The 14,656-nt window shown below is 34.0% G+C and overlaps 1 protein-coding gene across 1 annotated transcript in view; it reads left to right on the top strand.

The window, feature by feature from the left end:
• The window catches only part of SNTG2 (syntrophin gamma 2), a 209,788-nt gene that overhangs the window by 111,800 nt on the left and 83,332 nt on the right, over positions 1 to 14,656 (top strand). Inside the window, exons 5-6 of the mRNA XM_041419899.1 lie at positions 1,509 to 1,552; positions 1,662 to 1,703. Of these exons, the coding sequence (XP_041275833.1) occupies positions 1,509 to 1,552; positions 1,662 to 1,703 (86 nt within the window). The remainder of the gene's footprint in view (positions 1 to 1,508; positions 1,553 to 1,661; positions 1,704 to 14,656) is intronic.

Genomic DNA, 14,656 nt, shown 5'->3' with positions numbered 1-14,656 from the left:
GAATGGGGTTGGAAAGGATGGTTGAGCAAGTGGCTGTGTGGTAAATAGTTGCCAGCTGCGGTTAAACCATGGCAGCTTGCTGATACAAACAATGCTTAAAATTTCTCCACTCATTTCTGAGTCATTCAGACACTGTGGACAAGGCATGCATCCTTTGAATTCATCCTTTTCTTCTTTACCTCAACTGGAATTTCAAACTTACCCTCTTCCTTCTATCTGGATTTCAAAGATGCTTCCACTTTTTTAAAACAGCCCAATGGCCCTAACATAAGCACTGAATTAAAAATTGTTCACATTTTTCACTATTGGTGTATGTATTATTAACATATCAACTAGAAGTTTAATAATGAGATGCCCACACCAATGTTCATCACCTTTACCAATGTATGTACCCAGAACAGATTACTTCAGATTGCTTTGTGACAGATTTGAACTGTTGTAATTCCATTAAATTTCTGTACATAGATGTCTTATCCATGCCAGCTATTAAAAATTATATGCATGATTTTAAATATAAAGTAGGATGAGAAGTGGGATAAAGACCTCCAATGCAACTTGTAACATGATTTTTAAAATAAATAGAGAAATATTTCTTAAGTATTTACTAATGAACTAAAATTTTTGTCTGCCAAAAGAATGATGAACAATTTCTTTTTAAAAAAGTGCTATTTTTAACAAAGGCACATTTGCAGTAGCAACAGCTAAATTGCAGAAATCAAGAATATTCTGTCTTTTCTTTCTTTTTTACTTCTATTTTTGTTTCTCATAATACTGTCTTTGTTAACATTGATGACATTCTTCTAAGTCTCAAGCTGTGACCTTAAAGGTCATGTATAAGACTAATAGGCCTTCTTTAATACTATCAGTCTTTTAAGGATAAGAGCCTTAATTTTAATTAATTTATGCATTTCATGAGATAAACATCCTTAAATTCCAACCAAAAAAAAAAGTTAAAAATTTGGAAGTTAGTGAACACACCTCAAAAATGTCATTGTTTGTACCTCTGGAGACTTGATTAAAGTTTCATGGCATTATGCCCATTAACTTTGTAAGGCAGGAAGCATGCAAACTGGAGATCAAAATAATGTTATTCTTAGGGACAAAACTAACTCAAACTTCATGTTAAAGAAATGTATTAAATTCTAGTCACAACATCTTTAATTACAGCAGTCCCTGTTCCCCTTTTGTGGAAGAATAATGAAAAGTGTGAATCACATTTTCAACATAATTTATTTAAATCCTTCATTAGTGAGAATTGACATTTGTATTCCATACTAAACAAGCTCTTTATGCTTGGAAAGTAGCTCTATTAATTTGTTTAAAATTGCTAGGAATCTATTACCTTTTTTGGATGAATACTGATTGCTCTGCCATTGGTATTTTCACAACCAAATCAGATTCAAATGAGGATTACAAAGAGTGTGATAAAGCAATTGCTGGAAGAGAATATAGCATTTTTTTTTCAGTACTACTATCAATTAAAATCTACTCCTTCTGTAATCCCACAGCTGAACAGACAGGAATGTTATTTATAGGAGATGCAATAATACAGGTCAGTAAATATTCGCTTTTTTCCTCAGACATTTGTTTCATACTTGCTTTTATTTCAGTAACTAACTGTGCATTACAAATAATTTTCTCCCTATCGTATCTGTTTTTAGGTTAATGGTATAAATGTAGAAAGTGCTACCCATGAAGAAGTGGTAAGTCATTCCACTTTGATTTTTTTATTGGTGTACAAAATATCTTATGTCCAAACTGTTCTGTCTCTGGTCTTGTTTGAAGTGAATTTACTCTTTTTTACTATAAAGACAGTGCTATTGTTAGGTTTATAATATATTTGATTTTTAAAACTTTTCCAGTTATTTAATTCCATTTTGAAATAAAATTTACCACAATGTTTAGTCTAATCTGAAACAAAATAATTTCTTGAGTAATGGTCAGGTTTTATGGATTTCCTTCATTTTATCAGACTGACTGTATGAGGACAAAGCCAGTTCACATTTACTTGATGTGCAGTGCTTTTCTGGTCACAGTGCAAGGCCATATAGATAAAAATTGTTACCCCTGTTGCCTGTTTATTGGCAGTATCTCAGAATAACATCTGTAGCAACCATAAATCACATAGGCTTTGGCCGTGTCTTATCAGCAGGGCAGAAATTACATGGGCAAGGAAACTAAACTTGCTTTTATTACTTGAAGGTGATCTCTCTAGGTCAGAATAAAGTGCAGCTGCATGATCTTGCAGTCCTTTTCTTGGTGTTGATTAATACCATCAAGCTGACTCTGTTACAGACAGTGTCAGTAATAGATCTATTGTGTATTGGTGAACTGCCCTCCTGCTGCTTGTGTTGTTATTGCACAGAAAAAAATTAAACTTCCAAAAAGCTACTCCTCACAAAATGGTAAGTTACTTCCCTTAAGGATTGTTTGTAAAAACTAAGAAGTGCTCCAGAACTGTCAGTGTAACACAACAGAGATGAGGAATGAAAGACAAATGCATAGTGCTGCTCCTGCTGTACATGGGAATTCAGTGGAAGCATTAAGCATAAGTGCTACTACCACAGTCTGTTACTATGATCAGAATGGGGATAGAAGAATGCGTCAGGCAATAGAGAAAATAACTGGTTCCATGAGAGGAGGTGGGCTGTTGACAAAGCTCCTGAGAGAATGGAAGATCTATTATTTCTTCTTTCAAAATTATCTTTCCATTTTTATGAAATAATGGTTGAGATAAAGTCCTTTTTGTTTGAATATGATGGGTTTGCAGTTTGAAGGAAATGATTTAGGAAGGTTTGAGCACCAGAAACACCTCTGAAGAAGGTATATAACATATTAAGCTTGTTACACTATATTAAGCTAGTAATATAGTAATATAATGATTATGGGTAGTTGTCCAGAAAGCAGAAGGTTAAGAATGAAGAATTCATCTAAATTTTAGAAAATCATACCTATATCTTGTCTCTTTGTAAAGGATGCCCTGTTGTTACTATGTTAGTGCCCTAAATATCACTCAGATTAAATGAGGGATGCTCCAGCCCTTCTGTTCAAAGCACACTCATCAATGAGGCTTGGGCATTCTTAATCCACTCTGGGTTCAAGTTTACACAGCCTCATAAACATAATACAGTGTTAACATAATGCAATGGAAGCCTGTCAAAGGTTATTGAGTCATTCTTTTGGTTTGCTCTATATGCATCTGGCACCGTGGTCTCTTACATATTCAGCTTCAAGGTGGGATTCCTGAAACACCCTCCTGAAATACAGTTTGAAGGCATTTCTTGCTGCTTGCATTCTGGGGGCAGGAGGCCTCTTTTGCAAACACCTAACTCAAGGTTATGAGTTGTACTGTGTAATCCAAGGGATTTTGTGGTGGGTCTAGGCTGAGGCTACACTAGTTTTCTTTGTAGCAGCCAGTATGGCGGTGTAGTTTTGTTCATGACTAAAACAACGTTAGTACCATGCCAGTGTGCCTGTTATTGCTAAGCAGTGCCTGTAAGTCATCAAAGCTTTATTTTCCTCAGTTTTTCCCCTCTCTAGGAGTAGGCTGAGAGTGGCCCAAAGTTTTAAGGGGATACAACCAGGGAAGCCTATCTGAACTGAGCAAAGAGATATTCCATACTATATAACATCATGCTCTGCAGTAAAAATTGTGGGGAGTGTTTTCTGCAGGAAGCAGCCATTGCTCAGAGACAGGATGGGCATCAGGAGGTTGTGACTGATTTCCTTTGCAGAATTTGTTTTGATTTTTATCTTTGTCTTTATTTAAGTTACTAAATTGTCTTTATCAGAAAACTGTCATTATCATGAAGGTTTTGTTCCTTTGTTGTTCCTATTCTCTCTCATCCTGCCAATGAGGGGGAATGGGAGTCAACCCACCACAGACTGCTGAAAGTGATGCTGCTGGCAAAGGTAGAGATTCCGGATTACTCTGCTAGTCCAACCATAGTGATAAGCCATTAAGGGGCAGAAGCAAATATGTTTCTTACTTTTTTTAGTGTTGAACTGATGGGGTTTTTTCTCTTTGTTTCTCTTGTTGTAGTTTGATTATTTTATTTTTTAAATTGTAACTAACAAATGTTTTCAAAAATTTTCTTTCTGTTTTTTATTTTGTTTGTTTCACAATAACATTCCTTGCTGTTCAGACTTTTCCTCTGCTTTTACTTTCTGCCATTTTAGAATGTCTGCTGGTTCCCCCTTGCAGGATGTGTGGAGGTGCACTCAGCACACGCTCAGAAAACCTTTATTTTACAAAACTGAAGCTTAAGTGTAATTGTACATCAGTATAGTTCACAGGTGTTAAAGATCTAAAGCCCATTGGGGTTAATACATGGGAGAGAATGCTACAAAATCTGAGAACTTTAGGAAAGGAGGCCAGTTTGTTCTGTCTCCTACCTACCATCTTCCCTCCTGAGATGTTTATGTAGTTAGCTGGTCCTGATTGTACCACATAGATAGTTTTGTTTCTTGATCCTTGAACTTCAGCAGTGTTAAAAGGTGATTAGTTCTGGGCAAGCCAAACAATTAGCTACTCTGTCAGCAACAATTTAACAATGAACTGGCTCTCCTGTCACTTCTGATCACTTCTGATACTAGAATTTGGTTTTCTCCACAATTATTCAAGCTGCTACTATCACACATTAGTTCTGGCTAAGGGTATGGATAGAATAAATAATTCAGAATCAGTGCCAAGAAAATTTCTGCTTTTGTAGTAGGTAATACAATAGTGTGGAAAATTGAAAATAATTTATTTTCCTTGAAAGTTTAATTTATTTTTAGAAATAATCTACTGGTGTGGAGAATGCAGAAAATGTTAATTCAGAGATTAATATAGTTTCTGCATTGTGTATCAGAGAGGCAATTTAATTTTCCTTCCCAGGTTCTCAATGTGCATGACATGAAAGAAGCAGTCAGATCTCCTGAGTGGAGAGAAAGAGGGAAACAGGGATAAAGGAGTATTTTGGTGGAAGTTCACAGAAGTGTACAACTTGATGTTCTTTGGCTGGTACTTCAATTTTCAAGATATTCACAATAAACTGTGAAAGGAAATGAAACACCACAACACATGAGGTGGCAGTTTTCTGATTCAACAGGATTTTTTAGATTCATAGAGTCACAAAATGGCTTATTTGGAAGGGATCTTGAAGATCATTTGCTTCCAACAGATGATCTGTTGCTGTGGGCAGAGACACTTTCCATTACACCAGCTTGCTCAAAGTCCCATCCAGCCTGGCCTTAAACACTTCAGGGATGGGACATCCTCAGTTTCTCTGGCAACCTCCTCCAGTGCCTCACCACGTTCACAGTAAAGAATTTTTTCCTAATATCTAATCCAAACCTCTTCTTCTTGAGTTTAAAACTGTTCTCCTTTGTCCTATCACTACATTCTCTTCCCTCTTCAACTCTCTTGTAGCCCCCTTTAGGGTCTGGAAGTTCTCTCCTGGGTTTGCTCCTCTCCAGGTTCAACAACCCCACCTTCCAGAGCCTGTCATCACAGGAGAGGTGCTCCAGCCCTCTGAGCATCTTCATGGCCCACCTGATAATCGCAGGGCTGAACAGACTTCTTGACACTTTGTGGTGTGAGTCTGAGTACTTTTATCTCCCTGTTCTTAGTGAAAAAGAAAAATAAGATTTAGAAAGATTTTTGTGAGTCCCCGAGGTAAGCACTGCCCTCTGCTGAAATGCACTAGAAGTACCAGCTTGTTTCCCCCATAAGCAAATTATAGGAAATGTGATGAAAAACCATCTCTGTTGCCTTTCAAAGGGGCATTGGACAGGGTTCTACATAATCTCTCATGAAGGCTGTTTTATATGGATCCATGATTTGTTCAAATGTAATTTTGTATGAAATTAATCCTATTTCAAGGATTAATAAACTGATTAACTAGAAAATGCAGGAGAGGGTGTTTAGTTATACAAAAATGGAAAATCAGGTGTTGCATGTTATTTTTTTCATACTATATCTTATTAATGTATTTTATACATTAATATAATTTACATTATGGTAAATTAGTATGTTTGACACATTTTTAGTATTCCACACAAATCTTAATCTCTTTGGAATATTGCTCAGTGATACAGGAAAGTACTTGGAAACATATATTTCTTTTTATTTACAAATATTCTCACAGAAGGACATGGCTAAATAAACAATATCCATTGAAACAGAGAATCCATTCAGTGGGAATAATTTTAGATTTTCAGAATTTGAACAGTTTTTAGTCAATAGTAATTAATTTTTAAAAAATATTTAGTACTTCAGATGTTTACTCTAATGCTATTTAATGTGTCATTGGCATGTCTGGCTGGCACTGCTGAACATGTTCTTCATTAGGCTAATTAACTGAGATACAAGGATTGAACCTGAAAATTGTTTATTTTCATTGAGATACTGAGATTTTATTTTCATTTGTGCATTAGCTATTTTGGAAGTGAAGTTCTCTGCATGTTCTTCTGGAATTCAGTTCCAAACGGTGGAGCACAGACTATGAATTTTATCCATATAATATCAGAAAAAAAGAGCTCAAATAGAAAATATAGTGGAGAGTACATAACTAGAATAAGCACATCATGGTTAGCTACTCAACAAATATATCAAAACTAATAAAATAATAAAAAACATAGAGCTAGAGTAATGGATTATTAAAATAAAATAATAAAAATAATTATAAAATAGCTTTTCAAATAGATGCTTGAGAAGTAGAAAAAATATTTTTATTTTCAAATTTTACTGTGTAATAATATCTTTTTAATGTTACTATATTAATAATCAGATTTTGGTGATTTATTAAAATCATTAATCTTCAAACAAATTAAGATATATATTTACAATGTGAAAATTGCAGTGTTATGCTCTGTTGATTAAACCGCATGTTAATATTGGAATATGCAACTCATTAATGTTTGAGGCAAAACTTTATGACATTTAGAGAAATAAAAAATAAAGTTTTTATTTTGTATATGCAGAAGGTTTAAAAACTTAAGATTACTGCTAGAAACAGTCAACAATACAGACCAAAGTTCAAGGAAATTTTTTTTAGCTAGATTGCCCAGGTAGTTGCTACACTAACATGTATAGATACCCTTACAGACCTACACATATTTCTGACCCCATTCTGAGTATTAACTTCAAATTACTCCTTGAATTTCTGCAGTTTTTTCCTGTTGGATGCTTTTTGGTTTGAACATGCTTTTTCCCCCAACAGAAAAGATGTTAATAAGTAAAAAATGATGAGTGAAATTCAAATACAACAAGTACAAAATGAGAGCTTGACCACTTAAATGAAGGAAAAATGAATATTTTTCTATGTAGACAAACTGTGTATCTTTCATTTCTTGGAGGTCTGTCTTAGTGGTACGAAGATTGAAACTTCGCAGTACTTTTAGCAATGCTCTGCATGATTTGCTTGAATAGTTCGTCCTTTGTACTGCAATTTTTTTGTTTTCTCAGCATACAAGAAATATTCTCTTCATATTGGAAGGGTAATTCTACCAGATCCAGAAGAACCAGTAACTGGGTTTTTTTTCACCTCAAGTGAAGATTGTGTATTTCCTCTGCATGTCATGAAACTGTTTGATTTCTTTCTTCAGCTACATTGCTCACATTTTCTCAGTAATTTCCAGAGTTTGGTTTTAGACTGTTTAGATTGCTTTTGGTTTTTTAGATGGTTTAGATTATAGTAAACTATTTCTGCTTAGAGTTTAAGCCAAAACCTTTAGCATCTTATACTTTTCTCACTCTAGCTAATTTCCAACACTGACCTACATTGTCATTAGTTATTCAAAAAGACATTTAGAGGGTTCTACATATCAATTTTTCTGTTACTAGTTTCTGTGTAAGAAACTTTCATTTGTTTTTGGTTACACATATTATCTTCCCAATATGGTGCTGTTGTCATTTTCTTTAAATGGACAATTTGAGGCTTGGAGTAAGGGTAGCTGGAGTGGTATCCTTAAGGTTTTTATCTGCCCCAGACTATGACAGTGTCTCCAGTTACCTAAAGACATGTGAACAGAAACATCATGGGTAGAATCCATCACCCAGAAGTATTATTGACAGGGAGCTTGCTGAAATGATCTCAAACTGACCCCTCGCTTTCCTTACTATTAGGAGATTTGTATTTGGGATCAGACAATGTGAACATATAGATTTGAGACCGTTTGTAGGTTACTTTCAAGCACAATACACTTTTGACACACAGCTGTTCAAGAAACTGCATCATTTCTGTAAGTTGGTTTTCATTGAGATGCTTTTAAATATGAAAAATTATCAAGTTTATGTTAAGGCATTGTTATATAATTATAGGACTATACACACACCAAAGAAAAGTTATCAATCTTTTGAAGATTTTACTTTCTTTACTTTATCTCAGTAGTAGTTCTCATTGTTCATTTGTCATTGCCTCAGTCAGTTCTAAAATAATGCTTTGGTCATCTATTATGTGGACAGCAAATACCCTTTAATGCTGAATTTCTATCTGCAGGACAGCTGCATGCATCAGACCTGAGGCAGGAACTGGGAGAAGTGAACTAACTCTTTTATTGAGCAGCAATTATTAATGAGCTTATTGTAGTCACTTTCATTAAGTGCTGTGCACTTCAGAAAATTTGCTGCTGCTATGTAGGTGGACAGAAATAAGCATCAATAGCAAAAAGGCTATTTTTTTATATTATATGTGATATTTCCTGGACATAGTTTTCTTTCAGTTAACCTATAGAATTTTCCTGACCTACTTTTGTGGAGATTTAGTCATAGCAGAACAGGAGTTATCATGACAGTGAGACAAATAATTTTAAAAAGTTTTTCACCTTGCTTGGATGAAAACTATCTAAATTTAATATAATTTTTCCAGGTGCTAATTACCCATAAGTATTCTGTATCACAGAACTGTATAAAGATAAAGCTACATAAAAATCATCAAATTATAATATAACTTTACAACTTTGTGGAATTTACAATTCACCCTCATTGTTTCCAGATGCTCTGAGTGTGATTATTTCCTCACTGAATGCATCTGGCAACATTTCTCACTAAGAAACAAGTTATAGGATACTTTTGTTCTCCAATGTCTTTCACATGCAAGTGATAAAACTCACATGCTTAAAACATGACTTTGCCATTTAAATTTTCATCCATTTGCCCCCGTACTGTGCTTTTGTAGGAGATAGCAAAATTTCAGAGAAAGATTTTTTAAAAATTGAATAACATAAGTACCTATGTAAAATGTACACCTCAAAATATTACACAACTTTTGTAATGTAATTATGGAAATAAATTTTTATTTCAAGCTCTAAATATGTTAAGAAAATATTCACATTAAGTAGTTCGTATTTCAGCACTACTATTTTACCTCCATCATTTCACAGGAACTTAATTTCCTGCATTAGAGAAGCAGCAAGTACATTGGCATTATGAGCATTTACAATGTGCATGATCTTTGAGCACAAAAGCAGAATTACTATAATTAAAACTGATGGAAGAATTCAGGTTCCTCACACAAAGAAGCTCTAGGAAGAATTGAAATCTTTGTTAAGCTATGGATGTAAAATTACTTAGGTACTATGGATACAAAATTTTCTTAGGTAAAGCATAACAGTGTGGCTGGACAGCTACAATTTTAATTAATTGCAAAGTGTACAAGGAGTCAAGATATTTTAAAAAAAATTTAAAAGGCATTTCTTTTAATGCTTTTAAATGTCTATTTTTTTTTCTTTAATAAATGTTGAAGGACATACAAAGGATTTATAAGAAATTATACCAGCCACTTTAGTCATAAGTGGAGGGGCATTTTCTTCCACCTCCCACCTGTACAAAACTGAGTGCCATAGAGGTAGGTTAAATATATGAACAAAAAAGGGACTTGGAAGAAGAACAAAAGGGTGTAAGCTTGCTGTGGATAAATCAGTGGGGAGGGTGGGACACATGGGGGGAATTGTCTTTGAAAGGGCTGGTAGGAAAAGAAAAAGCTACTTCATAGCTTCATGCACGATAGTATATTATGTTCCTTATTATCCTTGATAATTAGTGTGAAAAGTCCTGCTTCCTTTGATCCTTACGTACTGTGCCCAAAGTAGTCTATCTCTTCCTTTTTAGTCATTCTGCTTGGTTTCCACTCTGGGCAAACTAACTTAAGCAGTATCACTCCCATCTCATTTCTCCCTTACACCTTCCTTATCCTAACTAAACAGTGTTTTGTGCTTTTCATTAATTTACTGCCTTATATTAGGTGACCTTCAGTATTTCATCAGGGTACAGAGAATTTTGAAGTGCTATACACTCTAGCTCAATGTTATCAACACAGCATAGCTGCAAGCTAATAAAGAGTTAGTGTGCACCCTGGTGATTCAAAAAAGATGAATTAAATAAATGTTTGCGAAAGAATAGACTTAGGCTGTTTACGTAAGTGAAACTCAGTTATTTTGTGTTTTTTAAGGTTGTTTTTTTTTTTTAATGGAAAGGGAAATATAGTTATATAGAGGCCTTACAACCACATAAAATTAACCCATTAATAAAATTGGTGTATTTCTGTTCACAAGAGAGATTAACTCCTTTGAGATCACAGTGTATATTGTAGATAAGTACTATTTCTCTTCAAAAAGTTCAAAAAGTTACTAACTTAATAGGATTGTGATCTAAACAAGTGAATAGATCTTACAGGTATCACTAATATTTCAGACTCATTTGTTTAGCTGCTGACTTGAGGATGAATAACAGCACCTACGCTTGTTCCTTATTGTAGATAGCAGACAAAACACTCATAGAGCAGAATGTATTCATAAACTTGAAATGCCAAATAAGCCAGCACATTGCATCAAAAGCATTAAAGGACTGGATTAGGAAATCAAAAGGGTTTTTGGTGGTTTGTTGGTTTTGGGGTTTTTTTTTTTTTTGTTTGGGTTTTTTTTTTTTTGTTTGGGTTTTTTTTTTTTTGTTTGGGTTTTTTTTTTTTTGTTTGGGTTTTTTTTTTTTTGTTTGGGTTTTTTTTTTTTTGTTTGGGTTTTTTTTTTTTTGTTTGGGTTTTTTTTTTTTTGTTTGGGTTTTTTTTTTTGTTTTTTTTTGGTTTTTTTTTGTCTGATATAATATTAGGCATCAAAAAGTCTAATACAAAAATGTCTAGTAGAAAAAGTATAGTCCTGTATTTAAACAGTTATGGCTCTAACTGTAATCAGTATTCTGAAGGAAGAGAAACCAATTCAGAAGATTGTAACATGACAATGGGATTTGAATGCTATTCCCTTTATAAAATAGCATGTTATGTTCCCAGTGAAGGAAATTTTTAGTATTGAATAAAATAATATACTTTATGGTGGTCTGTGCTGCATAAATATTAGCCTATACAGTAGCAAAAGTACAAGAAATCATTAACAGGTCTATAGTCATTCTCAGGACTATGGTCCTGAGACAGTATAAAGAAGGTTCAGGTATGAGACTTTGCCTAAAAAAGATTTCTCTCTGATGTGTGCTGTATATTGCAGGTGATCTGCAGGTGTATGATGATAGTAACACTTTCATCTCCATGGAGTTGGGGAAACAAAAGCATTAAGAATTAGCATAGAGGGCTACTACTACTATGAAATAGTGCTGAACTTTATCCATAGGTATTCCTCTTATGTTTATATGTTCATCTACATGCTGTAAGGTGACAGTGCACACACTGCTGACACTGAAAATGGTGGCAAGCATCAGCCCTTTCTTATTCCCCAGTACCACTTTTTATAACTTTTATAACTTTTATAACACCTGCATGCTCTTTTATTCTTTTGTTATGGGTCAATACACATCAGCATTCCACACTTCTCCTTCAATGCTGTTCATCTGTCTTATACAGCTGCAACCCATTAGGGATGAGGCTCTGCCATAGCCCCATTCCTATTCCCTACAATCTATTCTCTAACAGTAAGAAGTTTAGTAAAGGAGAAATGTTTCTGTACTATAGGTGCCTCAGTTCTTTAAGTCTGAAAGAACGAACATATGAGTGATTATAAATAAATGCTGTGGCTGATTCAAACTGCAGGGCACTCCATTGGACTGATCACTCCATGGTCTTCTGGCTTGTACTTCATCAGTTAATGTGTAGGCAACAAAAGCACTTCTTGGTGCTTCCTATCTTTAGTCTTGTATTAACTCTAGACTGGGCTAGAAGACCTAGACTGAAGGGATCATTGTGGAAAAGTTTGTTGTGAGGAAAGAAAGAAATGTCCACATTGTTAACAATTTCTAAATCAGAGAATGCAGCATATGACCTGCTGGGTTTGACAACTTCAAAACCTTCTGGTTCTGTTTTTTACATTTGGTAGCACAAGACAACCTTCATTAAGTATTGCCCATCCTTCAGCTGAAGTTACCTTCATCATCGTTTTATACCATTGCCATTAAAAGATGGCAGGGGTTTTTGGTGGATATCTCTCTCCTCAGAAACTTCAGGTCAGTTAAATCTGTTTCTGAGAGCTGTGCAAGTGTTACAGATACAAGCAAACAAAGTAAATTGGAAAGTAATGGCTACATGAAAACCTGCTTTTAGTCTTTTTAGCTCAATCTGCACTCCTTTGAGTTTGTCTAAACTGAATCACTAAACTATCATCTAGAAACATTTCTAGATGTAGTTGAAGATTATCAACCTGCAGGGTTAGGCTGCTCCAATTTATTTGCTTGAAAAAGACTGCAGAAATGGTTTTTTGGACAGAAATGTTTGCAATTCTATGGATATTGATTCCACTTTGCCATATACCTTTGCAATCACATGTAGTCAGATATGTGTACCTGTCTGTTGTGAGTTTTTGATACCTGAGACAATTCTTTCTTTTTACAAGCACTGCAAAACAGTAGATAAGTGATAAAATATACTGCTTGTTCTTTAGTTCTGTGGTTTTGAACTCTTTTTATTTATAGCACACTGATCCTAGTTGAGACTGACCTTCATTTCCAGACAGAAGTTGCCATAATGCTCTGATATTCTTGGAATTTTTTGAAAATGTTACTTTCTCAGGAATGGGTCTTCATCCTTCAGGTAATAGTTATCCTTAAGTGAATTTATTTAAACTTTAATTGCTTCAGGGAACAGCCGAGTTGACTCAAAATTTATTTTCCAATGCAGAGTATGTAACAGCACCTTTGATCTTCCAGACAGTTTTGCAAGCATTGTTTACACAATGCTAATTATACACTAGAGCGTGTAATTTAATAGAAAAAAGTATGTACAGAATAATGAAAAAAAATTGAAATAGTTTCTTTTTTTGTTCATAATGTTCAGTATTTATATAATACAGAAGCAGCATTATTTGTTTAACTTGATACCAAAGCTATCTGTAAAAATGTCTTTTACTATATTTATAGGCAGAAATTAGAGAAAAGTTAGAAATGAATAAACTAAGAGAAGTTGCAGTTTGGTTTAAATCTGTGAAAATTTACAAAGTCTACATTGACTGCCATTTTTTCCTAGCATATTTATATAAATAGTTCAGACACAATGGCTTGCTTTGTATTAGCCAGCTAAGCATTTAGAAAGAGATTATTGCTCATTGAATAGTGCAATGCTAAGGAAGGGAACAATCAAAAGTGTTTATTTGAAACCATTCCATATTCAACCATTAAAAAAGAGACAAGTATCAAGAAATCATTGTTTCTTGAACTAACTTAATTCTGCTTCATGGTCTTCCAATATGAATTGCAATCCAATTTTAATTTTAAAAACTATTTTTAAAGCCATTTTGTGTCTACTGTCGTTTTAAAGTCTACTTGTACCGCAAGGTGTCTGTCACACATCTCCCTTGCCTACTCATAGACATATAAGCACAGTACCACATTTTTTTGCCCTGTTGTATACTTTGAGCTGAAATTGCCAAGTTTCCTAAAGAGCCTCAAAGTATACTTTTGCCTAGGAGGCATTTTAAGTGTTAAATACTATTCTGTCTGAATAGTGAAGAATTTTTTAAAACTTTTAGTTATCTAGATTTCACTGGGTCTTTTTGGGTTTTTTTGTTTGTTTTTTTGTTTTTTTGTTTTTTGTTTTGTTTTGTTTTGTTTGTTTTTGTTTTTGTTTTTGTTTTACTATCATATATTATGGTCTAATTCTTCATATATTTTACTACATCTCAGTTTTTTCCTGCTCTCTTGCAGGCTTGTACATAACTTCCATCCAGATACTTTTCAAGGCCAACACTTGCACTTTGTGTGAATTTGAAGTGTTTTATTTGGGAAATACTTGTGTCTCAAGCTCAGGCATTCATCAGGTGATTCACATCCTTCTACTTCAAAATTTTTGTTTCAGACTTTTAGTCCGATTTTTGTACTTAAATATTCCTCAAGTCACGCAAGATAAGATTAATTTCATCTAACTTCCTATGTTTAAAGTGTAAGGTTATCATGCAGATTAATTGTATTTAGAGATACATATCTGTGAATGAGGATTTCTTTGTATCCTAAGATCTTTACTAGAAAGTAAAGATTTCTAGAAAAGATATTAGCAAATACTTTAGAGTTGAATCTTTTAAATGGTCACAGTGAAATTATTTGACTTCTGCACTCAGAATAGATATTGGCTAAAGGGCCATATGGATGAAATAATTCATCAAAAACATTCTAATTTTCAATTTTAATTACTGTTCTTAATAAAACAGAACCTGTTTCAAACAGCCAAAACCTTTTCTAAATATCTGA

The sequence above is a fragment of the Onychostruthus taczanowskii genome, unplaced genomic scaffold (assembly GCF_017590055.1).
Source record: "Onychostruthus taczanowskii isolate IOZ18803 unplaced genomic scaffold, ASM1759005v1 scaffold11, whole genome shotgun sequence".
NCBI classification, from domain to species: domain Eukaryota; kingdom Metazoa; phylum Chordata; class Aves; order Passeriformes; family Passeridae; genus Onychostruthus; species Onychostruthus taczanowskii.
The sequence above is the reverse complement of the archived record's forward strand: the minus strand, read 5'-3'. Positions and strand labels throughout refer to the sequence as shown.